This window comes from Camelus bactrianus, chromosome 25, assembly GCF_048773025.1.
Source record: "Camelus bactrianus isolate YW-2024 breed Bactrian camel chromosome 25, ASM4877302v1, whole genome shotgun sequence".
Classification (NCBI taxonomy): Eukaryota; Metazoa; Chordata; class Mammalia; order Artiodactyla; family Camelidae; genus Camelus; species Camelus bactrianus.
This window is the reverse complement of record NC_133563.1, coordinates 4,066,793-4,094,211: the sequence shown is the minus strand read 5'-3', so window position 1 is coordinate 4,094,211 and position 27,419 is coordinate 4,066,793. Positions and strand designations below refer to the sequence as shown.

The window sequence follows — 27,419 nt, the reverse complement described above, 5'->3', positions numbered from 1 at the left end:
GGTGGAAGGGACATGCAAAGGAGAAAAAAAGCCCTTTATTAAAAGCAGTGGAAAAAGAATTAAAAACAGACGGACAGATCTGCCTTCCCAGTTGGGAAAGCAAGGTTGATGTTTGTGTTGGTCAGATACTGGTCTTTCTTTTCGGTCATAGTGGTGGATGTACCATCAGCTACTGAGTGGTTATTTTGAGATGTCAGGACACGTGCTGCTTATGGGTGCCTTCAGAGGGCCAGCCCCTGCCTCTGTCTCAGTTTTTTCTTCACTGTGGATGACTTTCTGGGAGCAGACGCCCTCTGTGAGGAAGGAAGCCAAGCAGGAGATTGGAAGGGCAATGCATTTACTAGTATTTTTTCGTTTTTATTTTTCTTCAAAAACTTAGATAGCAAGGGAGGAATAATTTGAAACAAGGAGAAAGCACATGTTTAGATGACATGGAAAATAGATGACATTCAACTCTCACCAGGAAACCAAATGCGTCTTGCTGAGTGAGGGTTTATCATGGATCACAGGGTGTATGGTTTATGAGTCATCAGGGCTGGGCTGCTGGGTTAGGCCAGTTTCATCGTTTACCAGACAGCGGGCACTGAGCAGATTGCTTAAGCTCCCTGTACCTTAATTTTCTCATCTATGAAATGGAGGTTACTTGCCTAACCAAGTAGTTGTGAGAGTAAATTAGATAAGCATGTAAAGAACTCAGTGCATTGTTTCACACATGATAGACGTTCAATGAATGTTAACGCTCCTTTTCATGAGGAAGTTCAAGTAGGCGACTTAGGTCAAATTGACAAGTTACTGTTTCAGTCTCTAGGGGAAAGAAAAGCCATCATAACACTGTGATAATTACACCTTCTGTTGCGTCAGGGAGGAACTAATACTACACCAAAGGAGTGAAGTGGAACAATAAGAGAGAATGAGAAAACATTTGGGTTTTGCTTTTTGCCTTAATGAGGCAATTTAAAGCCCCACTGACATTTCATACGTATGTCTTCCGGTGAGATGTGGGCATGGCGTCCTTTGAAACTTGCTCCTTCGACCCCTGGGAAAAATCCTTGTCAGTCAAGGTGAAGATTGCACTTGCAGTACCTCCTCCCTTCTTTCACGAAAGGCGTAGTATATTCTGGCAGCAACTCAGCTTCCTGTTCCATTGTCAAAGGAATTCTCTGGAAAGGAGAGTGTGCCCACTTTTCTTCAAGAGAGAAGACATGTCCAGAGAGATGACTCTGGATGGAAACCTGAGCATCACTGTGTTCCTTTCTCCAGAGGCCCCCGGATGAGTGCTTTTATGGGGGTTAGTTTACATGGACAGAAATATACAGATTTATTTGTTAGTATAAAATTATGCTACTCCAGGAATCCCTTGTGTTGTTTATCTATTTTTAAAAAATCATTTATTTACTTGTTTTTGTGCAAGGAGGTAATTAGGTCTATTTACTTATTTTTAGAGGAGGTACTGGGGATTGAACCGAGAACCTCAGGCTTGTTACGCACGAGCTATACCCCCCTCGCCTCTGGTGCTGAATTTAGAAGGGGCTAGTTGTTCTGCAGTCTCCTCATTGATTAAACAAGGAAAGAGGTATTGAGGTCTGTTAGGGGCATATCAATCTACCTGTTTGTTCCTTGTGAGAACAAATAGGGATGTTTACCTAGGTACAAGAAGTATTAACTTAATAAAAGCAGATATCCACCCAGTGGTTGAGGTTTTAACTATACTAAAGATGATTTTTCACTTAAGCGTATAAAACAGACCAAGCTACACTTGGTTATTGTCTATGTAGTACAAAGAAAACTTAATTTCTCTTAAGAATATTCATGAGACTGACATTGAATTCTCTCTTCCATGATATTCTGAATCAATAGTTTCTTACCATATTTTGAAAACATTAGGACTTGTACTTTTGAGTAAGGCACGAAGAGAAATCAAAAGGGCAGATCTGTGCTCCTAAAGAATGTTTAAAGAGGAACACGTGTTCCTCACATGGAAGATTTTGTGCTTGTCTGTGCAGTCAGAGTAATCACACCGCTTCCTCCACCTCACTGAGCTGTTTCCTGCCCTGTAGGATGACAGAGGGGACCTGCGTTACAGGATTACTGTGAAACTTACATAGGGTTTTCAAAATACTTAACTTAGCTTTTTTTTTTTAAGTTTCAATTATAAGAAACTAAACTCATGGGTGAGATTTCATAGAGATCTCTTCTTAAGAAGAGGTATCTTCTTTCATGAAGATAGATTACATTCCCTTTCCCCTTACTCTCTTGTCCATCCCAGTTGTCAGTTATGATTTAATTACAGAAATCAGAAAGTTACCCTGTCGCGTTTGAGTATGGCTGCGTGTTGGTCATTGGAATCTTTGCCTCAGGGTCACCTTGTAGATGAACGAGTATTACAGCAAGTCTTTGGTTTTGTTTTGCTTTAAATCTAAGTAGTTTAATCCTTTGGGATGAGATCTAACCTAAACTTATTACCTCATACCAAATTTCTAAGGCTAGGGTGCATTATGTTATTATCTTGACAAAATACTCATCTGCGCACTTTATAATACACAAAGAAATATGGTATAACACATGAAGAAACACTTTGTCAAAAATAATTAAGCCACTTTGTTGAGAAGTAGTGGTTCCAGTCCTCCTCTTTAAGCCAGGAAAGGCCCGTGTGATGCTGTTCTGCCGGATGTGGAGGAGAGGAGGTCCTCCCCCTGCCCGCCTTGGAGGGCTTCTGAGGTGTAAACCTGGCGCCTCAGGGAACTCAACGCCCGCATCCTTACCGCCAACCTGCTTCACACGTCAGAGGAGCATCGTGGCAGAGTAACCGTCTGTGTCCCATGTGGCCGCCCCCTTCCCTTTGACCTCATCTTGAAGGCACTTCCATTCAGGGCTGGGACATCCTGTGGCCCCATGTGGGGAAGGCTCCTCGCCCCAGCTGCCCCTCCCCTTGCTCACAGTGGGGGTATGCTGGGTGGGACAACAGCCAGCCAGGAGGAAGCGTGAGCCCACTTCTCAAAATATGCCTTAGAACTCATTATTTTCTTTAATAAGAGTAACTGGGGGCAGGGTATAGTGTAGTGGTAGAGTGCATGCCTAGCATGCACAGGGTCCTGGGTTCAACCCCCAGTACCTCCATGAATAAATAAATAAATAAATAAATAAATAAATAAATAAATAAACAAACAAACCTAATCACCCCCCCCAAAATAAATAAATAAAAAGGTAAAAAAAAAAAAGAATAGTTATGCCAATAATTTGTATGTAAATCAATTATATAAATTTACAATATTTTAAGAGGAGCCATCCATCCTCGTGTGAACCTGTTTTCCTGACCATGAACCTGTTGATTAATAACCACCCTTACTTTCACATCTGTGTAAATCCAGATCTTCATGTGCTGAGAGATGGGCATGTCTCTACTGCAAAGTTTCATGAGAGAATAAAGCATTTACATTTATGTGTGTGGGGGGGGAGGGGATGACCCACACTTTCTTTTCCTCCCTCCCTCCCTCCTAATCATTTGGATGTGAAGGCAGCAGCCCAGATTTTATGCCTGTCTATTTGTTTCTAGCTTATTAATGGCCACTTTAATTGGGTCCCTAATTTGTCAAGAGTGCAAATTGGTCAGATCCTCTTGTGATTTTTCTGAACCTTAAGTGATGTAACCGTGCCAGGGGTTTGCGAATGAGCCCACAGAGATGGGCACGATCGATCTGAACACAGCTTGATAAACAATGGTGTGAGCGAGCTTTTACCCTGCTCTTTACTCATATCTGGCCTCGCTGTATAATTTATGCTGCTCTTAGCGCTATACAACGCAGAGGGCAACTAAGTGGCACCCAGGATGCTTGGCGCTGTTTGGTCCTGATGGTGTTACGAATTCTAGTCACGTTCTTTCCTGGCCACATCGCATGTAATATTTGGAAAGAAATTTTGCAGTCCTCTCCTTCTGTACCATCTTTGTCGGAAATGTATGGTTCAACCTTAGAGCATGGCAAATTATTTTAATTCAAAACCCTTAATTTTTTTAGAAAAACAAAAAGGATGAGCAATGACTGACTCTGTGGAAGGTTTGCCTATCACTTAGCTTTTTGCAAAGGGAAAGAAATCAATGCTCATGTATTGATTTGCTTGCAGGTTTTGAGACCTGGGACCTAGAAATTCCCTCCTTACTCAGATAAATGGGGAAATGATAAAAGAGTGTCTGAAAATGGCTCTTGAAAGAATTGGAGCCCATTAGGAGAATCAGTCAGGCTTCGAGTGGACTCCTTGGGATGCTGTGGGCACTGCATTTAGAATAACTGAATAAAGCCCCACCGGAGGCCACCTGTATCCTGAGACGGCAATGCCTCTGTTAGTCAAAACTAGAGTGCTTAATACATTAGCCAGGGCTGCCGTGACAAAGTACCGCAGATGGAGGACACCAGTCGTACCGGACTGGGGCTCACCCTAATGACTTCATTCTAGCTTCACTACCTCTGTAAAAGACCTTATCTCCAAACAAGATCACATTCTGAGGGAGGGAAGGTACAGCTTAGTATGCACAGGGTCCTGGGTTCAATCCCCAGTACCTCCATTAAAAAAAAAAAAAAGACAGAAGACGATGCGCTGTAGGAGTTAAATCTCCTGGGCTGAATTTCCTCTGAGAGGGCGGAGTCAGGTCAGCCTCTGAAGAGGAAGAGCAGCCGTGGAGCAAAAAAAAAAAAAAAAAAACTTCTGCATTTTTGGGAAGCTATAGAACAGATAGAATGATGCTAGATGTCTTGTTTGTGAGAATGTGTGTGCTTTCAGAGGGAGAATAACACATGAGTAAGAGCACAAGTGTGAAATTAGCCAGGCAGTGTGAGCTTGAACGAGTCTCATAACTTCTTTGACCCTCAGTTTCCGATTTTTGATCTTTACAGAGAGAAATTTTAATGCTTCATAGGGCTCTTATGAAAAATCGGTAAGATAATTATAGAGGAGTTTCAGCACGTGCTGACAACGGGTTTTCAGTAAATGTTAGCTGCTTTTGTGTTGTTGTCTTGGCTGGACACAGATTTAGGACATGGAGGGGTTTCTGGGCTCCGTTGAGCAAAATGAAGGCATCGGCCCCAAGCCGCAAGGCCAGAGCCCCGATTCCATATTTACAGATGGTCCGCGGTTAAAACAAGTGGTGGTGGCTTTTCAAAACTGCCCCCTCTCCCCCAAAACCTTTGACCTGTGTTGCTAAGGATGTTCTTGTCCTCTCAGATAGTTGCCACAGAAACTGTCTGAATGTCGTCTTTGTACCTGAGGGAAACCCTGACAAGTAGCAAAAATTCGCAGCTGATGGTTGGATCAAGTACTTCAGGTAGTTCAGATAAAATGTCACTGAATTATCTGGAAATCTGTTCCAGTCCTTTTCTGAGTATGTTTGTGCAATAATCCATCACGTGCGTATGGCTTGGTGGGTTTAGGCAGTTTCAGTTATGAATTATGGTTTCCCTGTGGCATCATTATTATGATCCAGGCTGTGACAGTCATTAGTGAAATTACGCCCGTGTGAAAGAGGAAATATAGGAAGGACTTGTTTGAGAGACAAAGTCCTGTTCGGGCACAGTCCTAGCAGGGCAGTAGGTTGCCTTGGATCACTCAGAAAGGGCTCTGTGCGGCCCTCTTCATTTGGCCGTGGGGATGTGGCTGCGACGCTGCTTCATGAGTACTCTCAATGCCGGGGCCATCGACACCCGGGAAACCTGGGAAGCCCGGGAGAGGTCCTGGAGGGCGATGTTTAAAGTTCTGACTGAGCAAACCTGGGTGGCAGAATGAAGTTTTACTTGACGAACACTGTTCAAAATGTTAACTTACTGAGTCCCACAACTCTCAGAGGTGGGCACTATTTCCTGCTTACTTTACTGATGAGTAGACACCAGTCCCTGGTGGAGGCAGGACCCAAACTAGCCAGTCTGACGACCGCATCGTGTGGTACATTTGTCCACAGAGAAGTCATGGGACCCTAGCATGGGAGAGCAATTACTTCCGTTTCCCACCGGAAACCCCTCCATGAGGGATCAAACTAACTGCAAATGACAAGATAAAGGATGAGTGCATTGCTACGTTTACTTTTTAGTTTCCTTAAAACACCCCAGACAGTCACCTGTCTGAGCATCTGACTAAAATAAGACATTTATTTTCTTTTTATTTGCTTCTCTATCATTCAACTTACACATCTTTGGGAGATTAAAAAAGCTAAAAAAATCATTTCAAGTAGAGATGATATATATCAACTAGTTCTTAACCTATTTACTGAGCAGAAATCTGTTAGTGTATTTAAAAGAAAAATAATCCTTTTTGTCAACAATAAAAATGTATTACTCTGTATCAAAGTCTTTAAATCTCAGATTCATTTCCTGTAACACTTTCTCTTTATTCTGAAAGCTCTTCTAGATTGGATGAATTCATAGGATATCAATGTTAGACAATCACAAATGTTGTAGAATTTAGCAGACGTCTGTTGAGAGCTTAACATATGCTAGCCATAGTGAAGAGCTCTGAGAGATTAAAAAAATAATTAGGGGGGAAGGTGGGTGCAGCTCAGTGGTGGAGCACATGTTTAGCATGCACGAGGTCCTGGATTCAATCCTCCATTAAAAACATTTAAAAAAAAAATAAAGCCTTGAAGGATTTTGTTTTCTAGTAGAAGCAGTAGTAACACAGACACATAAATAAACAATAAAAAATTAAAGTCAGGCAGGAGGGGCTTCTGGCTGGAAATCAGGGAGATTTCATGGAGGATGTAGGTCCCAGCTGCATGAAGCAGAACCTGTACCTCTTGCTTTGTTATCTCAGTTCTTAGCACAGTATCTGGCACATAATAGAAGCTTTTTATAAGTCCATGATTTTAAAATAAGTGAGTAAGTTGGCCCTAGCTATAAGATGGTAGAAGTAGAAGTGAGAAAGGATACTCTCAATCCAGCTTAACTCAGCAAATACCACTGTCATTTACTCCAGGCGGGGCCCCGTGCCAGGTGGGGAGGACAGCATTGGCAAAGTGTGGAGACAGGAAAGCTCAGGGCAAAGTCCACAGGGAGCTTGGCATTCCTGGGTGTGGGGAGGGCGTGGGGAGATAAGGCTGCAGGGCAAGTGGAGACCAGTGGTGGAACGATCTTGAACGCTGCGGGTTTGAGGAGAGAGATCCCCGGATGTGTCATTATTGTCTTTTTACTTCTCTTAAAATATTGGTTGATATTGATTGCTAGCTGATCATGTTCACTTTGCTAATATGAAAAAAGAACAGTTAGAGTTAAGAACACCAATTTACCCCTATATATATATGGGTATTGCGGTGTGCTAGGAGCTGGGGTTGTCATTTGTCTCCATGTGTTTCCAAACCGCGTAAGCAGTCTAAGCAGTAGAAAGATGTCTTATTTGTGTTTAAGACAAGGAACCAATTCTAAAACAATGTTTGGACACCTAGGCCAAATGAATTCCGTTGCAAAAGCCCATTTCTACACATTCACAGAATTTACAGATCTAACCATCCTGAAGGGTTTTAGTCCTTCCTTCAAATAGCTGTAAATCCTTGCGGCAAATTGCTTGATTTAGATAGCAGGTACAAACAACATGTACATTTTATAGTTCTCTAAATCTCTATGCCTCCATCTCCGTCTCTTGAGCGATCACCTGATGTAGGGGACAGGAGAAGGAGTTGAAGGCGGTGCTGGACTTTGGAATCTGCCGGACGTGGTGAGAAGCATGGCAGGGTCACTTCCTAGCTGTGTTGTCTTTAGGCGATGGGCTTAACTTTGAACCTCAATTTCCTCATATATAAAATAACATGTCCTAACTCATTATGTCTCTAAGAAATTTATAAAAGCACCCATTTACTGAGTAATTGCCACGTGTTTTCCATTTGAGGAAACTGAGGCACAGAGACATTAAGTAGCGCCCCCGTGGCCGCACAGCTAATGAGAGGTGGAGCTGGGTTTCCGGTCTAGACTCTGTGACTCAGAGTTCACCTGCAGTGCTGCCAGTCTGTTTGTAAAGGCCCCTCCGCTAGCTTACCGTACAGGTGATGCTTGATAAGTGCTCATTTCCGCCTTTACCCCCAAGGGCATTTGTGAAGTTGAAATGAGATCGCACCTCTCCCTTTCTAAAGTTCAAATACATTATCCATATGTAAGGGATTAAAAAAATTTCAGGCTCTAAATTTTTAGAGTTTGTAACCATTCCATGCTGATTATATTAGTGATACAAGTTCAATGTGGAAAACTTAAAAAAATAAAAAGATGAAAGAAACCAAGACCATCCATAACTCCTGGGGACAATAAAGTGATTGGAATTTCAGTGAAGTGACTACTTTCTGCATTTCCTCGGTTTTTTGGGGTTTTTTTGTTTGTTTTGGGTTTTTTTTTTTTGCTTCATAATATTTTGATATTTTACAATAGGCAGATATCATTTAGTAATTAGAAGAATCAATATTGTTGTCAGTAGGGATTGGAAAGCACTAGAAACAGCTCGCAAAATCCACACGCTCCATGCTTGTAGGGTTTTTCTCCTGCGTGGAGTCGGCTGGATGTGAAGACCGGAGCTCACTTCTTACACACACAGGGCTTCTACCCTGCGTGGATGCTAATGAACGTGACGGTTTGTGTTGCAGCTGAAGCCCTTACCACAGATCTGCAATGTTCCGTTTTATTTTATCAGCCCAATACTATGATAGGCAACAACCCTGCTTTACAGGCCACGTGGCAAATTTATCTCAGATCTCAAAATCAGTTAGTCCTGGAAGTTTTAATTTCCAGGTGAGATATGAAGATGCAGGGGAATAAAGGAAAAATAATATTGAACAGAAGAGAATGGGGCAGAGTTTGGGTTCATATTGGGTTCCTTCTGGAGTCTTAAGAAGTACATTTTATCCTCAGGTGTATTGCATAGTTAACAGCAAATTTTAGAAGAGCAAAGAGGTGGCTGGTGAAGTCTTTGAATGAAGGATTGTGAACATTCTTGGGTTTTCTCTGCTTGAAGAATCTCATATATTTGCAGCTTTGAATCAGAAGCACTAAGATATTAGTATCTAGTTATTCTGGTATTTGCCAAAACACACCTTCCCTATCCATATGATGGGTGAAAATTATACTCGTGGCCTATTACTTGAGACTCTTAAATGAAGACATCTGTAATAGAGTGAAGCGGGTGTGAAGGAAGTGGAATTCCCACGAGCGCGTTTTGGGGCGTCTGCCTGTGGTTGCTGTGAATGAAGTATCAGGAAGCGCCTGGGAGACGAGGCTGTTCCACGGGGAGGAGAGGCGGACCCCCAGGGATCCCATCCTGCCAGGGTTAGAACTGAATGTCATCCCGTGATCCTCTCTGCTTGGAAAGACACGGTTTTAACAGGCTGGGAACGAATCAATTTCTCTCCGGTTTCTTCACAGGAGTTTGCATAAAGGAAACCATGACGACGCGAGCCCGGCTGCTCGGCGTGTGTCTCCTTGCACTTTACCTGGTAAGGGAAGAGAATGCTCTGTATTCGTTCAGTAGACCATTTCCCGACATCCTTCTGCCCCACACCAGGGACGCAATGGCTGTCATCACTGTGAAAAAAAAAAAAGACAATCAAAATTAACTCTTTGTGTACCGAGGGCACATAGTTTACCCCAAAGTGCTGTTTTTGATGAAATGGCTCAACGTTCTAGGTCCGTGCCACTTCCTGGGCAAGGCGTCAGCAAATCCATCTGCTTCCCTTTAGACCTTCACGTACAGGTCAGCGAGCCTTGGAAAGAAAAGTATACTGCTGCCTGTATTAGTCTACGTCCCTTAATCTGGACTTTTGTTTGTTTTTTTACTCTGACCATGAGAAATCACCACCACCAAAATTAAGAAAAGCATTTTCTCTGTTTTCAACCCTGCTCTGCTCTGCTCTTTTCTTTCCCTACATGGTTTGGAGTTTTCTGGCCAAATCTGTCCTTAACCCTGTCGACTCAGGCTTGGGGAAGCTGGAGCGGGGTGGAACCTGGGGAGACCAGCGCTCGGCCTTGGGTGGAGGGAGGGGTGCCGTCTCTGCTTTCCTCCGGAGGCTCGTTCCAGGTCCTACACTTGCCAGATTTGTTGTATTATGGAGCAGGACTATGGGGAAGCATTCACGTTCTCCTTAGGAGGAGCTCCTAGATCCTCGCACCTCTCGTCTTGGTTCCTGTCTTCTAGGACCCAAATATAACAGTGAACTTCAGGAAGCTCCAGGCAGCCCCCTAGAGCCCACGCAATTCAAAATATTTAGAGTGAAATAGAGCCAAACTTGTCAACCTCCCAGAGCTTTCCTCTTGAGGGGGAAATCTGCAATCCTAACCTTGCAAGCAATGTGCATCTTTACAGACAGGGGCTCAACGCTTGTCGCTGGCACTGCCTAAGGCCTGGGTCAGACATCCCCACTTGCCTTCTTTCCTCTTCTTACCCTCTCGAATGTCTTTTACTATCTGTATAATCGTAAGGTGGTGGTGAAGTCAGACCTAGGTTCCAACTTGGCATCGCCATTTACCAGTGATAGAAACTTGGATGACTAAGCTCTGAACCTCACTTTTCTGCCCTGTGAAACGGGTCTAATAAGAGTCCTTGCCTCATGTAGCAAATAAATGGGACAGTGCACTTATAAAGTCCTTGGATCAGTGACTGGCAGAGTCTAAGCACTTGATAAATATTAGCTATCACTATGACTACCACATCTTAGATATTCAGTGTCTACACTCATATGGACCCTGACCTTCATGAGGACGACTGTGTCTTAGTCAGCTTTGCAGCCTCGGCACATAACACAGGGCCAGGAGCAAGGCAGGAATTAAATACAAACTTATAGACTTCTATTAGGAAACAACAGTGAGATTTAAGAGAGAGAAGATTCTACCACGATAATTTGATATTAGCTGGCTCCTCTGGGCTTCTTGTCTGAGGAGACATGCATTTTTCTTCCTAGATAAAGGGTGAAAATAAAGTTTTCTTTTCCCTACTCTCACCCCAAAGGGATTTCTCCTTGGTGTAAGAAAAACTGGCCAAACCACTGCTAGCAGCAAGAGCCCTGCCCAGGAGAGAGCCACGGGCACGGCTGTCGCTGGGTGAAGGAGGGAGGCTGCTACCTGTGTGCTGGGGTTTCAGGGACGTGCGGGGAGCCATTCCTCTTCTGCCTCCATCCCACCCCTGCACTCCTAGACCCTCTCCAATGAAGACTGGACATTTAGTTGGAGCTTATTTCCTTCAGCATAAGGCTTTATTCAGCAGAGAAAGTAATTTAAAATGATTGCCAGTCATTTATTCCATACTACGAGTGGCTCTCCTGTTCTTTTCTGAGAACTGGTTCTCATAGGGGGTTAGAAACACTGCCTGGATACGTAGCCAAGGCACCGAAGAGAGAGCGAGCGATCCAGGGTTTGAGAAAGAGTGCTGAGTAGTGCAGCAGGGAAATCAAGGGGAAGCCAGTCGTTTTAGGGTTTTGCCTGGGATGGTGCTTCTTCCAGAAGGAAGAAGAATAGATGCTATAAATATAAATACTGTGTAATCAAGGCAGAGAACTCTTGCTGGAAAGTACAATGAAGGCGGCTACCAGGCAGGCAGGTCTGGTCATTGCCTGTGTCCTTCGCTGGCCTGAAGGCAGTGCAGCAGCGTGGTTGGTGCAGGGGTGGGGCCTGGTGGTCCACCAGAGCTGGCACCATCCCACTGCAGCGCCGGTCATCTGTGCCTCTGCTATGGGACTTCTTTGGAGATACGTTCCTGGTAGTGTTGAGGATCAGAAGACATGGTGTGTGTGGAGGGTCTAGTTCCACAGCTGACATACAGGAAACACAAAAATACCAGTTCCCTTCTCTCCCTACCTTTCACCTGTTTGTGCAAGACAGTGCGTGTTATTCCTCCAACTCTCACTTAAACCCTCTTGTCTTGCCACAAGTTTCCCCCATGGCATTCTTCCCGGTTCTGGCAGGATGGCCGATGACTCATGACGCGCACATGCATTTTGAAATCTTTATAGCTCAAATAGCCAGCTTAATGGTCAGGAGGAGAGACTGCTAGTCCTGATAAGAGAACCCAACCCAACTTTGAACTTTGCAATGGAGACTTATCTTTTTCTTTTTTTTTTTTTCCTGATAGGAGAGCGAGCTGGTCCACCTAGGAGAAACGCAGGCTTGTTAGTGACGTTTACCGACTAATGCAGATTTCCTATAGACGCCGTCACTGGTGTTGAATGGAAAGTCTGCCTGCTTGCCAATGTGAGCAGAAGGTTGATGAGGGCGGTTTGCTGTTAAGCAGTAACCCCTCAAAAGGCACTGCCTTCGTCCTGTACCAACCATGGCGGGGCCTTGTGCTCCGCCTTCCAGAGGAGCTAATGGAAGTGGAGACAATGTGGAAAGAAGTGGGAGGGAGGAAGAGCCCCCAGATGATGATAGACCTTGAAGGGAACTGATGAGCTGAAAGTCTAATTATTGTGCCGACTGAGAATGCGTGTAGCTGCAAGCGACTTTAGAGAGACTTCAGTAAACAGGGGCTTATGTTTCTCGGATACCGAAAAGCCTGCCGCGGCGGTCCCGAGCAGCTTCAGCAGTTCTGTGATGTTATTGGAGATTCGGTGTCTTTCCCTTTGCTCCCCCATTATTTGAGCTGGTTTATCCCCCGTGGCTTCATGATGGCTGCCACAGCTACAGACATGAGGTCCATTATCTGAGCTAGAATAATGGAATCAGGAAGAGGGCTGCCAGCCACATCTGTCCTTTTTCATCAGGAAAACAAAGGCTTGACCAGAACCCTTCTCCCCCGTCCCTGCCTCCTCAAGCGGACTTCACCTTTTGTTCGTGAACCAGAACTGGGTCATTTGGCCACTCTCCCAGCTGCAAGGGAGTCTGGGAAAGCAATCACTTGGCTCCCTAAGGGAGAGAGGTTGGAGATGGCTGGGGACAGCTAATCCAGGGGCCTGCCCCAGCTCTGACGGAAAGGAGGCCAAATTCCAAAGCCCTCTGTGCTCTTGTTTATTGCTGGTTTTTTGTTGACAACCCAGATCAACTTAATCAAGATTCAGTGAACTGAGAGATACAGTATAAGATCTTCTCCTCCATCATTTTATACTAGTTGTTTTGGGGTTATTTCCAGTGTTTCTATGGATTCTATTCATCTCCATAAAGAAATGGAAAACAAGTTCTCTTCCCCTCAGTTCTTACTTTTCCAAAACCATCAACTTCCCGTATCACACTTCCGATTCTAACGTATCCCAGCCCTGAATCCCACCACAGGTAAGGAGACCTGGAGAGCCACTCAGGAAGGCGGGGACGTGGGGGAGGCAGGGCGGAACACCTGGTATGGGTTCTAGATCCCTCCAGATCCCCCGTCCCAAAGGGTTCCCTCCGCGGTGAGTTTATGGCCCGCTGTCTCTTCCCACGTGCAGCCTGCTCCACTCTGCCTTGCGTTTCCCTTCGGTGATACAGTCGTGGTGGGAAATGAAAGGATGGCAGGAACTGCTTTTAAATACTCCGTATCCTCTGGGGCTGGGAGTGGTGGGAGTCGCACCCTCCTGCACATCCCTCATGTTGCCAGTGTCTCGCCAGGATGTGTCAGTCACTCATGCTCCCCCTGGTGGGTAGCGGGGCGTGATGGCTAAGAGAGCCGGGTCTGGAGTCGCAGGTTCGAATTCTGCTTCCTACCACTCCCGGGGCAAATTACTTAATCTCTCTGTGTCTGAGTCTCACCGTTTGTAAAACGGAGCTAGCAGTAATGATTTACCCCACAGGGTTGTTGTCAGGATTAAATGTGCTAAGGACAGGGCTCAGCATGAACTAATTTAGCAAGTGTGAGCTCTTCTGACTGTTATTCCAGCCTGCATTTGGGCGTCCACAGGGACTCTTGCCTGTCAAGTTCAGGGTCTTTTGACTTTGGAAATGTTGCAAGGCTATTCCTTGAATTAAATATCTTGTGCTTTAATTTTTTCTCTGCATGAGTATAAATTGCTAATCAAATGTTAGTAACAGGTTCAGTTCAAATTCAGATTCAAAATTTGACCAAAATTTACAATCAAACTATGTGCTAAGAAGAATTGTACTAAACGTGTCTACGTATTTTTTTTCCCTTATAAATTCAGTTGTCCTTGACGTGCCTAAACTCTAGTGTGCGGGGAATCTGCCACGGATTTCCTTATAAACTGTGGTGGAGGGGTTTTAGGAGCTGATGTAAAACCATGTAGAATTTAATGGCGGAGTGGTATTGTGGGCAGATCACGAACTTTCCTTCAGTCAGAGCCCAGTGTGTGTGCCATGTCAATTGCTTATGGATTTACGCTGGGCAAGTGGCTAACCTCTGTGAGCCTCATTTATAATAATATTCTCCCCACAGGGTGATTGCTTGAATGGTTAAATGAGAAAAGCAATGCAAGCCTCTTGGCAAATCACCTTGACATAATAGAGCCTCAACTAATATTAGACTCCTTCCTGCCTGTGTTGATTAGATTTCACATTATTTTGAGCCACGTTGCAGTCTTAGGTTTCATACATCTGTCCTGGAAGCCATGATAAAATCAGTAAGTGGCACATATACATTCATACTAGAGGGTGATGCTAATTTTCTCTTTTTCTTTCCTTTTTTTTTAGACAACTGGATATGGCCAAGAGGGAAAGTTTAGTGGACCCCTGAAGCCCATGACATTTTCTGTTTTTGAAGGCCAAGAACTGAGTCAAATCATCTTCCAGGTAAAGGCTCCTCCTGACCACACCTTGATTTTGCAGGTTCACTCAGTGGACTTTTCTTCCTTTATCTCCTGTACAGCCAGAGGTAAAATAGAGGCATGGCAGATCTCATTATCAGATAGTTTCAGAAGCTAAGTTAAAACAGAGATGAGTGGCCTCAGTACCGTAAGGCATCGTCCCTGACGTCCTCCTTTGAACTTCCTCAACTGCATGGGGGGTGGGGAGAGCTCCCATCCCTGGGGCGGGGAGCTTGGCGCCTGTGGGCCCCGCCTCTCCCCCAGGGTTGGGGGTGAGGGCCCAGGCTCTGGAGCGGGACGGCCATCTGAGCAGCTGTCTATTGGAGGACAGACAGGCTGCTGAAAGCATTTGAAGATGCGGGTTCTCTGGAATGGCTTTCCTCATTGCCCGCCCTGAGCCCATCCCTGGGCCCTTGCCTGTGGGTTGGCCAAGCACACTGGGAGGCAGTCATCTCGTTTAGTTAGTTCACTGAGAAAAGCATCAGACTGAGGGGTGGATTGCAGGTGGGGGCCAGAGACTTCAGCTATAAAGGGGACTGGAAATATAATGGAGGGAGGGAGAAAAACATACTACCCCATTGACCAGAAATCCCCCGGGGAAGCCACTTGACCTTGGGGTGGTTAAGGATGCTCCGATGAGTCTCTGAGGGGTGCCACGATCCCCACCCCACCACGCACTCGGGGAGCAACAGAGGCTTGCTAAACTACCATCGAAGGCAGATGCTTTCTGTTAACTGCCAAGCATGTGTTTTCCTGGACAGTTCCTGCCCACGCAGGAGAGGCTGAAAGCTGTCTCACCCCTCCTTCTCTCATTTGACATCAGATTAATGCAGAGAGGCCCCATAGTATGAGCTGGCAGGGGTGCACGTGTATCTCTGCCTTCCTGCCGTAGGGTGTGATGGAGTTCTGACCTCTCCAGTTGGGGAAGTCAGGCCCTGAGGGAGTAGCAAATGCTTTGAGAGCTGGATGCTGATAGGAAGAGAGGAACGTTCCCGCGAAGGCACGGCATGGACACCTGCCGTGCGCTGGGAGAGGGTGGGTCGTGCACGGACTCCTGGCAGAAGGCTGGAGTGGCTGGGAGCAGAGAGCCTGGCGAAGAAGCTGGGAGAGGGGGCTGCAGAGATAGGAAGGGTCCTGACTCGTAGGACTCTTAGATTTTCTCCCAAAGGCAGTGGGCCTGAATTGGGTCTCCATCCGGGGCTGCAAACTGGAAGGGGAAGCTGGAGAGGATGCAAGGCCCTGGTTGGGAGTGTGTGGCTTGGGCTCACACAAGAACGATCTCCTTGTTTACATCTCTGTCTTGCCAGGGAGCACTTAGTTATAGATTTCTCACATTTAAAAAATTCTTTCATTTGTGTGTTTTTATGCTTCACAAGCTGGTAAGAACGTTGTGGGCTAGGCACAAGTTCATCTTCTTTTTTTATTTAAAATTGAAGTATAGTCAATTATACTGTGTCAATTTCTGAAGTACAGCATGTTTCGGTCACACACATACATACGTGTATTTGTTTTCGTATTCTTTTCATCATCTTGTATTAACGATGCATGAAGTGCCTACTGTTACAAGGCGCGATGCTGGGTACTGGGGATACAGGATGACCCCCAACACCATCCCTGTCCCCAGGGAGCTCTTGGGTAGTAGAAGAGACTAACAAGTAGGCCAACACATGCAGTGAAGGGTTCTGATTGGAGGCTGGTGGGATGCAGAGGGGACCAAGGGCAGGTGGAGAAAGGGTGGTCGATTTTAAAAGAGGATGCTAATGGGTGAACAGAAGAGGTTTCATTGACCCCTAAACTGAGCATTTAAAGGCGAACAGGCACTCACAAACAGAAAGCTGGCCCTGAGTACAGCATGGGGAAAAGCACGGGGAGTGTGCACGTGCATTTAGCCAGACAATGAAAGATGACAGGTGGTTTAGGGTGGGAGATAGTATGCTGTCAAACATGGCGCTGCTGGGGTCTGGGGTGTGGGTGGGGGGTCTGGACTGGCTCTTCAATCTGTGGGAGGCTGCAGGCACCACTGGAGGTTAAGGAAAGTGTAAAGGAATTAGACCGTACATGTACAGACCTGCTCTGATCACTCTGGGTGTGTGATGAAGGGGGTGGGCCTAGAGGTGGGAGGGCTTTTGGGATGCTGTTTGCCACAGGCCAGTGGGACGTGATGGGGCCTGGTTTAAGTAAGTACGAAGGGCAGTGGAGGGAAGGAGACGGGTAGGAGCAATGTGAGGGGTCACAGCCGCTGGGACTGGTTACTGAATGAGTGCCAGAGTGAGAGAAGGTGTTCAGAATAACTCGCAGGTCTCTGGCTTGCTGGACTGGCTGGTTAGTGGTGTTATTCAGAGAGAGAGAGAGAGAGAGAGAGAGAGAGAGAGAGAGAGAGAGAGAGAGAGAGAGAAGAGGGGTGGTGGGTTTATGGGAAAATTAGTAAAGAAGCTTTTGGCGTCTTGAGTTGAGGGTGAGCTGTGGGGTGGCTAGGTGGAGACGGTAGGAGGCGGTGGGCGGTCTGGAGATGCAGACTCGGGGGTCTTCCTCCCCCAGGTGCTAACCCCGTGCTTGAGGACGACATGAAAGCCCGTCTGTAGTGAGTTATCTCACTGCCCACAAGGGCCGGGTAAGCGATGAATGATGCTGTCTGGAGACAAGAAAAGCAATAGCAAAAAGCAGATGTAGAGAAAACCCCAACTGGGCAAACGTGAATTTAAAAGCCTTCTGATCCTTGGCTTCAGCAGCTGGGAAACAGGGAACAGGGGACTGAGAGTGCACCGAAGGGCACGGGCTGGATTCAATTCCAGACAATTTCCTGAGTCAGAATTTGTGTACAGCATTATTGGATTTGATGATTTTCCCAGAAAAGTCAGACATTTTTATATTTATGTAAAATTTCCTGATGTAAGAATACTGGCACAGTTTTAAAAAATTGTCCTATAATCTAAGCAAAATATATGTATGGCCAGAGGGTCTGTGGTTACAGCTGCATCTTCTGGAGGAGAGGTTCTGTGAGCCACGGAACAGAATCAGAACTGTACGCTGAGGCAGTCTCTCACTTACAGACATCACAGACCGGGAACCTGCTTCGTGGGATCGTTTCACAGTCCCTGAGGATCCCAGCCAGTGAAGTCATTCCTTGAGTTGCTCCACGTCTTTTTCTGTTCTTTCCCGTTAACCATGCTACAAAATTTCTCTCTTCTCGGCAGGAAATTATAGCCCAGCTGTGATGGCTGAACGTTTCTTGTTTCTATATGTGTGTTTGTGTGTGTGTGTGTGTGTCTGAGTGGAGGAATAGGAGATGAAGGAGATTTCCTTCTAGAATCTCAGAATCTGTGTTAGAAAAGACCTTTGAGACTTTTTGTACCAACTGCTTGTTTTATAGGTAGGGAAATTGAGGCTTAAATAAGTTAATGGCATAACTGATATTAAAACACAGGTCTTTGGTTCTAGTCCAGCATATCATGCTCTCTAACACCATGTACGAGAAGAAACTCAAAATGGATTAAAGACCTAAATGTAAGACTGAAACCATAAAACTCCCAGAAGAAAACAAATACTCTTTGACATAAATTGTAGCAATATTTTTTTTGGATGTGTCTCCTAAAGCAAAGGAAATAAAAGCAAAAATAAACAAATGGAACCTAATTAAACTCAAAAGCTTTTGCACAGCAGAGGAAACCATTGACCAAACAAAAAGACAACCTACTGAATGGGAGAAAATACTTGCAAATGATATGACTGATAAGGGGTTAATATCAAAAGTAAATAAACAGCTCATACAACATCAAAAAAAACAAACAGTCCGATTTAAAAATGGGTAGAAAATCTGAATATACGTTTTTCCAAAGAAGACATGCAGATGGCCAACAGACACATGAAAAGTTGCTCAAGATCGCTAATCATCAGGGAAATACAAATCAAAGCCAAGTTGAGATGTCGCCGCACACAGATCAGAATGGCTGTCATCAAAAAGAACACAAATAACAAACGTTGGTGAGGATGTGGAGAAAAGGGAACCCCCCCATACACTGTTGGGGAATATAAACTGGGGAAGTCACTGTGGAAAACAGTATGGAGGTTTCTCAAAAAGTCTGTAGGACCATGGTTGTGAGGCCGTTGGTTTTCAAGGCCCCTGCATATCCTGAGAAAGGATGATGGAATTAGGCCAAGTCAAAGTAACCATGAAGTTTGGTTCTTACTGATAGTAATTTTCGTAAATAAACACTCTTTGGATTTTGCAAGCATTTGGTTGGCTTCCAAAGTTCTAAAAAAGTTGATATTTACAATTTTTGCCAGTTTCTTATTACTTTTATGGAAGGAAAAAAAAATTTTTTTTGTAGACCCTGACTCCACCTTTTCACCAGTGTCCAGTCTTTTTACTTAAAATGCAAAATCGTAACACTCATTTATTATATAAACAACATAATACCAACCAGCAAACACTCACAGAAACTCTTCACCCACAGTCCTACCCACTTAACACAGCAATTGTTTTTTTCAATTCCGTTTCTTGCCCACTGACATGAAAACTCTTGGTACTGTTACAATCATAGTCTAGATTTACTCTTATGTTCTCCTTTTGTTACTTTATACTTTATCATGGTTTCCTTTGTTGCTTTATAATTTATAGAATGAACATTTTAATGCTTAAAATTCTATCAGGTTTATATTATGTGTTATATAATTTCATTGTCTTTCTTTTTTGACCATGTAGGAGTTTCCAACTTTAGGAGTATTATAAATAAGGCTATTGTGCTACAAGCATGCAGTTTATTGTTTAAAAAATATTTCCTTAGGATAAATTCAGTTTAGTAATGTTTGCTATCAAAGGCTACAAATATTTTATGCCTCAAATTATTTCCAAAAGGATTATGCAAATTTATATTTCCATTACTAATATATGTGTTTCTTTACACCCTTTACAATATTGGCTGTTACTGGTTTTTAATTTGTAAATATATAAAATATATTAAAATTATTAATGCAGTTGAACAACTTTTATGTCTGCTTTATTTTATGTGAACTTTCTATTCTTGTTTTAAAAGTACTATAGCTATCCTATGAATAATCATTGATATTTTCTTCACTTCTGAAAAAGTAAAATTGTCTTATAAAATCTTATCAATTAAAGACACTTTTAAATTGTTTTCCTTAATATTAAAATATCTCTTAATCTTTGTCACAATTTTTAAAAGTACCAAATGACATCTTTTTTATCCTAGCAATGAAGCTACCCTTTTTAATGTTTCTTGGGAGCTAGTAGCTGTCAGATATTCCCAGAAAAATCTCATCTAACTCCAGCTACAATTTGAAGCATCAGTTGGCTTTTGCCAATGTACTGAATTATGTCACACATTGTTTCTTGAGGGAAATGTATTTTGAATGCAAATATCGAAAGTTAAGTTTCAAGCAAACTTTCAGTATGCATCACTTTAAAAGCTTAGAACTTCCTACTTTAGTGATTGTACAAATAAAACCGTTACCTGAACTTTGTGGCTTATTACAAATTCTACAACTTTGTTTCTCCTTATAATCTAACCTGATTTTTGCTTTTTCCCCAGTTTAAGGCCGATCCTCCTGCTGTGACTTTCAAACTAACTGGAGAGACAGATGGCATATTTCAGATACAACCAGATGGACTTCTGTATCACAACAGATCCCTGGACAGGGAAACAAGAGCTGTTCACAGACTCCAGGTGAACTGAGACCACACAGAGGAAATCACCTCCAATCTCTCTGAGCGCCCTTTGTCCTGGAAGTATCGCTGGCGCCTCCATCCCTTGCACAGAATTGCGTTTCAGCTCTCCTAACATTAATGGCATGCTTCGCACAAACTCATGTGTCCTTTTTTTTTTTTTTTAACCAACTAGAGAGTTGGCTTTTTTCGGCTTTTTGACCAGAGTAACCCAGTTTATACTGCCAAGGCTCCCAGATAGCATTACTCATCCAAGTATGGCCGCACTCAGGCACCTGGATCAAAACCAAGCCAGCACTTCTCTGATATTTCACTGGTATCTGCCTGTGGCTATTGGATGGGCTCTGGACCCACCAAGAAGGCAGCACCAGTGCTGGACGGAGCTCCTGTGGGCCTTGCATGAAGCAGAAGTAACCGATGACTAAAGTCAGAGGCTGACTAAAGACACCCTTCTCCCTCTCTTTCCACTTAGGTTTCATGGTTTACATCTGAATACCCAGGAATGGTAAAGAGCAAATTGTAGGGGAAAAACCAAGCCGAAAGCTTTCATGATCGGCTCCGCAGATGGACCACAAATGCTTCTGTAACAGGACATGGCATTTCCATACCCTCAAGGGCCAAAGTGTTCTTATTCCACTTCCTCCAACTATTTAGAAAAAAGCATGTCCAGTGTCCAGCATACCCCATTGTTGGAAAAACACAGTCATGATTAGCCTGGTTTGACTGATAGGGTCTATTTTAGCAGCTCCCAATTTGGGCTTTTATGGGTGTCTTTCTCCCCTAGAGTCACCAGGTTATGGGTTATTTGGGCTCTCATTTCCTTCGAGTGACTTTTGGGTGTGTCATATGAAGTCCAGACTCACCATGGTGGTTTCCTTCTCCTTTTGACCTCAGGTCTCAGCCCTGGATGCTCAGGGCAACACAGTGGAGGGCCCGGTCCCCATCACCATTGAGGTGAAGGACATCAATGACAATCGACCTATGTTTGTCCAGCCCAACTATGAAGGCTCCGTGAGGCAGAATTCCCGCCCAGGTAATTGGCAGGAGCCTGGAGCTGTGTGTGGAAGGATGGAAGGAGAACAGGCAGTGGGTGGACAGCTGTAGTTATCATTCCCCCAGTTGAGAACCACTGTTTTAGGGGGAGGATTTAGATGACCGTAGAGCTCTGGAACAGTCTGGAACACTCTGGAAAGATAAGCTGCCTCTTCCACATCCCCTCCCAGGCCATCCTCATGGTCATTGCCGGCTCCCAGGTCTTTGTCTTCTCTTACTCCCTACTCCTAGCTCTGGCTCGTCTCCTCGCTGTTCTTTTACCTTTCTTCTCCACAAAAGCCCCTCGTCGAGGCATAGGTACGTGCAGCAGGCTTGACTGAAGATTTGGAGGAATGAAGGCGCATCATAACAGTGCACGAAATAAACATGAATGTTGGACTTTGAGTTCTCAGAAAGACTCTTGGCCACTGCCATGAACTCACTGTCAAGTTTCCCTCTGTGTTACTTAATCTTCTCTGTCTCTCACTCTTCAATGCCCATGTCCAACAACTCAGGAAAAACTTTCCTTCCACTTTATCTTGTGACGCAGTTTCCCGCGTCTCTTTGTCTCTGAGGTTGCATACCAAATGTTCACTACTGAACTCTGCTAAGTAATACTCTTCCAATAGGATCTTCTAGATCAGTGGTTCTCCAACTTTTTGGTCTCATGGCTCCTGAATTCTCTTAAAAACTATTGCAGACTCCAAAGAACTTTTGGATCTGTGGGTTGTATCCAGTGGTGTGCTGGTAAATTTTAATAGCTATCTCTGTGGAGGGAACCCCTGATTTGTAGCATTTGTCAATTTCTATGGTATAAATCTCCCATTGTAATCTATTTTAAGCTAGTAATAGTATAAATAATTGGCTCAGAAAATTTCTGGAAATTCAACTGGCTCTCATGAGTTGGCTCCAATACATCACTGGTTTTATGTTGATATATATATATTGATATATATATATATATCAATATTTACCATATTTGAAATTAAAATTGAGGAATTAAAAAATATTTATTTAGTAATTTATTTAAAATAATAAGCATATTTTAATAAAAATAACTATATTTTCAAAGATGAACTATTAAGAAGAATGGTATTGTTTTAATCTTTGCAAATTTCTTTTATGTTTGGATTAATTGAGAACAATTGGATTCTCACGTCTGTGTCTGCAGTTGGTCTGTTGCCATATGCTGATTTGGTTGAAGCATTTAAAGAAAAACCCTCCTCACACAGATTTGTAATTGGAAAAGTGAGGAGTTTTGTAATAGCATTTTCAGATAACTGTGGATATTCTTTGATACTAGATCAGAATTCAACAAGTAGTGGTTTCTTAAAGGCTGGTTGCAATGTGAAATCTGAAACCACATCAGTGCCTTTTTAGAGGGTACTCCTTTATGCTAAAATCCATCGAATTATCTTGAATTTTGAATGGATCTTTTACACATGGATGATTTTGGCTCCATTGACCCGACAAACAGTCTCAAAGACCCCTAGAGGTGTCTGGACCATACTTTAAGAAACCCCATCCTAGGGGAAAGGAGCAGAATAAAGATATTTATTCCTTTACTGATGTGACTTGCGGCATCTTTCTGAATTCTGTTTCTCCATCATAGAAGGCAAATGTGGCTATGGTTGGTTTGGGTTTCAATTAATTAATACCTTTTTTTTTCCTGGGTACATTTTGCTAAACAGGAAAGCCCTTTATGTATGTCAATGCTACAGACTTGGATGACCCAGCCACACCCAATGGCCAGCTTGTTTATGAAATCATCATGCAGCTGCCCAGGGTCAACAATGTCATGTACTTTCAGATCAACAACAAAACGGGGGCAATTTCCCTTACTCTAGAAGGTAAGTGAAGTGCTGAACGCCCTCCCAGGGCTCTCTGAGTCAGAAGAAGGGACCAAGATCTGTTATCACCTTTAGAGACATTTCCTTTTCTCTTCTCTCCTACTTCCCATAGGATCCCGGGAATTAGATCCCGTTAAGAATCCTTCCTACAACCTAGTGGTCTCAGTGAAAGACATGGGAGGCCAGAATGACCATTCCTTCAGTGACAGCACATCTGTGAATATTATGGTGAAGGAGAATATCTGGAAAGCACCAGAACCTGTGGAGATTTCAGAAAACTCGACTAGCCCTCTCCCCATCAAAATCACTCAGGTAGTGTCCAAGGAATGCCTGCAGCCTGCCCAACCAGCACGCACTTCGTAGGGCTCACCCTCGTGGCCTCACTGCCACGCTTGCATAGCATAATTATAAAGCAAACTAAACAGACAAAGTCTGCCCCTAGTCTCTGGAGTCTGCTGTCATGGTAAAATTCTGGACCTTACCAGCTTGGATTCGGATATATACATAGTTTTGAAAGAGAACTTCACTTACTTCCACCTTCTAAGTAGATAACACTGTTACTTGTTGTTCCCTGTCCATAGTGTGGGATATGGCTGCCTTAGACTGGGTTGGATATGGCACATGTACATGATTCAAGTTTCGGGCTGCAAATATTTTTGAAAACCTGTTTCATACTCCTGTGGGAAAAATCTCTGTCAGAAAAACTCATTCATCAGAGGCTGAGGAACAAAGATAGGACTGGCCATGGGTAAGAGTTGAGTAGACAGCCTTTACCTGGGGAAGCCATCCCCTCCCAACCCCATCTCCTGTGGGTACCTCTCCCCTCCGTTCAAGCCCTCCCTGTTCCCACCTCTATGGCTGGTGTCTCACCCTGGGCCCCCTCCTCCTTTCTTAGCTCCTGGAAATCCACCCTGGGGCCCATCAAGATCTGGTCTTTCCTGGAAGATCCAGAGGTTTCTTGACACAGCAGCTGTGAGATAGTGAGAGAGCACTGGGTTTGGAAGCAGATGAACAAAACCGCATTCTTGCTCCATTACTTAAAGGACTGATCATAAACAAGCCATTGAACTGTTATGAGCCCCAACTTCTCCTCAGTAAAATGAGGATAGTAACAGCTCTTCGAGTTGCTGTGGAAATTAACTGGGAGGTGGTGTCTATGGAAGTGGATGGAAGACGTTAATCTAATGAGGGCGTCCCAGTCTGTAGTTCCCCTAAGTTTTTTTTTTTTTTTAATGACACTGTTATTGTTAAGGGGTCCTGAATGGCCCAGCCCACTGTATCTATTGTCTAACCTAAAAGGACTTTTATTTATTGACTGCTGAATTAATGAACTTCACCTTCAAGGAAAAAAAGAATGAAATCAAGAAGTATTCTGCTTTACCAGCGAAGAAAATATATCAGGACTCATTGCCACGAGAATTTCTGATTGAGTTCCTTTGCTAAAGTCTTTCTGTTATTATTTAAATTACCTTCATAAGGATTTGTAAATGCTAAAAGGAACACATATACTTGTTTGCCCTTGGGGCTGTGAGAGAAAAGAAATTCTCAGGTGCCACCCCCAACCCCCAGGCCTGGGGGAAGTGCTTGTGTCTCGAAGGCTGGGGGTGTCTTGAAAACTGAAGAAGAAGAGTGGAGGGGGACAGCTCAAGAGAGAAGAACTTTTAGGGCACAAGGGGAGACCGCTTACAACCAAGAACATGGTCTTTGGCTCAGACAGAGGGTGATGCTTAAATAACCAGCACGGGGCAACGGGAGTCCACAGATGCCCTTCTTAAGCTGGTTTGAGAGAATAGTTTGGTGTGGAAATTTCAAGTAGCTGGGGACCTTGGGCCAGTCACTTGAACTTTCTGTGCCCTGGTTTCCCCATTTATGAAATGAGGAGGACACCAGTCTCACCTCACAGGGCTGTGTGAGGATTTATTGCAATAACACATCAAAGTGTTTAGAATTGTGTCTGGCGTGGGGTAAACCCTCAACAAATGTTAATCAGCGGTAGAATCAGAGAGGCTGGGCTGTGTCTGTAGCAAGTAGACTGGCCTGAGTTTATTGATCTTTTTTTTGCCAAGTTGTTTACAAAACAACTCTAGGAGTTGGCAATTATTCTTATGCCTGAAATCTTTAAGACTAAATATTTAGGGGAGGAATGTTCTTTATTTACGGCTCATTTATCTTAAATAACAGCATGCTGAGGTTGGAAATGTCTCTTAACCTTCACTGGTGAGTTTGGGGAGCTCGCGACATCATGGCTTAGTCCTCAGATAATGCCAGCTACAAAGTACATTCTGTTTCTTACATTGGTGTTTCCTGGATACAAAGCCTTCACAGCCAGACTTCCAAAAGAACACCCCACAAACTCTTTAGGGAGTTCACAAGAAATTGCTTTAGAAGAAAAATACCGGCTTTTTTGGAACAATACAACTTAGTAAAAAGGAAAAAAAAGGGGGCTTATTTTAGGTTAAAAATGAAAAATATAACTCAGTGGTTATAAGAAACCACAGATTAAACATGGATGGGCCTAGAGATTATCCTATTAAGTGAAGTAAGTCAGACACAGAAAGACAAATATCGTATGATCATGCTTATACGTGGAATCTGAAAAAAGAGATATAAATTTATTTACAAACCAGAAATAGATTCACAGACGTAGAAAACAAACTGCAGTTACCAGAGGGGAAGAGAGGGCAAGGGTAGATTAGGAGTTTGGGATTAACAGATACTAACTACTATATATAAAATAGATAAACAACAAGGACCTACTGAATAGCACAGGGAACTACATTCAATTTCTTATAATGAGGCATAATGGAAAAGACACTATATATATACACACACACACACACATATATACACTTGTGTATATGTGTTACTGAATCACTTTGCTGTACACCTGAAGCTAACATTCTAAATTGATTACACTTCAATAAGAAATAAGAAGTAAAAAGAATTGTTATTTACCCTTAAAAAATAAAGAAACCACAGATGTACAAACAAGGTGTCAGAAATTTCAAATCGAGAACCCAAAATTGTTTGCTTCGTTTCTCATTCTCTCAGTCCCAATGTGTCTTCCCTCACAATCCCCTCTGGGCCCTGCAGGTGCAGTGGAATGAGCCAGGTGCACACTATTCCTTAGAGGTAAAGGAGAAGCCACCAACATTCCCGTTTTCAATCGACCAGGAAGGATATATCTACGTGACTCAGCCCTTGGACCGAGAAGAAACAGATACAGTGAGTAAAACTGGGAGGAATTCCGCATGAGATACGACAAGATCCTGTGCCCCTAGACAGCTGAGAGCAGAAACAATTTTACTTAAAAAAAAAAGAAAGAAAAGCCGCTACCACCAACAAAACCCCCTAAACTGTATCTGAACCTCAGTGCACCATTGCTCTCAAAGACATGATACTATCTCCACAAATCTGATCCATTGTATGTTTTCTAGTTTCTCTGCTCGAAGGAAATTAAAAATAAGGGGATAAATGAAATAGCATTGAAATAGTTGTTCATTCTGCCTTTTAAAGGGGCTGATGGAGTTACGTTGTGACTCTGATCTTGTTGCAGTATGTTTTTTATGCGGTTGCGAAGGATGAGTATGGAAAACCACTTGCGTTCCCACTGCGAATCAGTGTGAAGGTTAAAGACGTTAACGATAACCCACCTGCGTGTCCATCTGCACTGACGGTGTTTGAGGTCCAGGAGAATGAACAGATAGGTGAGAAGCCATGTAACTGTCCTCTCTGTGTTAGCTCTGTGATCCCTTTCTCCTCTCTGTCGAGTGAAAGGCGGACAGGGTTAAACCTGGTCGGGGACCGGCTGTCCATGTGCAGCACAGCATCGGGGCTGAATTCACTCTGAGGCTCACACGGGCACAGTGTTTAGTCTCAGACCATTTCTGGGTAATGTTCTTAAACTGGAGCTTTTGTAACTACCACCACTACTAGTCCTGCCACTATTCCTAGCACCTCTGTTAGTTCCCACTGCTAGTACGCCTGCTGCCCTTACCAGCACCACAGCACCATAACCACGTGCACCAGTGTCCTGCATCCACGTGTAAATTTATCTCATTTGCCGGGCTTTCCCGTAGATTCTTATTTGCCCTCTAACAAACTCAGTGACAGACAAAATCTAACCAAATTTGCTAAAGAATTTAAACCTTCACACCCAACATCAGATACCCTGCAGTCGACCCTG

At 43.8% G+C, this 27,419-nt stretch overlaps 1 protein-coding gene across 1 annotated transcript in view; it reads left to right on the top strand.

Moving 5' to 3' along the window:
• Nucleotides 1-27,419, top strand: part of CDH17 (cadherin 17) — a 60,623-nt gene that overhangs the window by 645 nt on the left and 32,559 nt on the right. Inside the window, exons 2-9 of the mRNA XM_045505454.2 lie at nucleotides 9,378-9,448; nucleotides 14,556-14,654; nucleotides 20,218-20,352; nucleotides 21,246-21,384; nucleotides 23,075-23,233; nucleotides 23,346-23,545; nucleotides 26,327-26,458; nucleotides 26,790-26,940. Of these exons, the coding sequence (XP_045361410.1) occupies nucleotides 9,398-9,448; nucleotides 14,556-14,654; nucleotides 20,218-20,352; nucleotides 21,246-21,384; nucleotides 23,075-23,233; nucleotides 23,346-23,545; nucleotides 26,327-26,458; nucleotides 26,790-26,940 (1,066 nt within the window). The 5' untranslated portion in view covers nucleotides 9,378-9,397. The remainder of the gene's footprint in view (nucleotides 1-9,377; nucleotides 9,449-14,555; nucleotides 14,655-20,217; nucleotides 20,353-21,245; nucleotides 21,385-23,074; nucleotides 23,234-23,345; nucleotides 23,546-26,326; nucleotides 26,459-26,789; nucleotides 26,941-27,419) is intronic.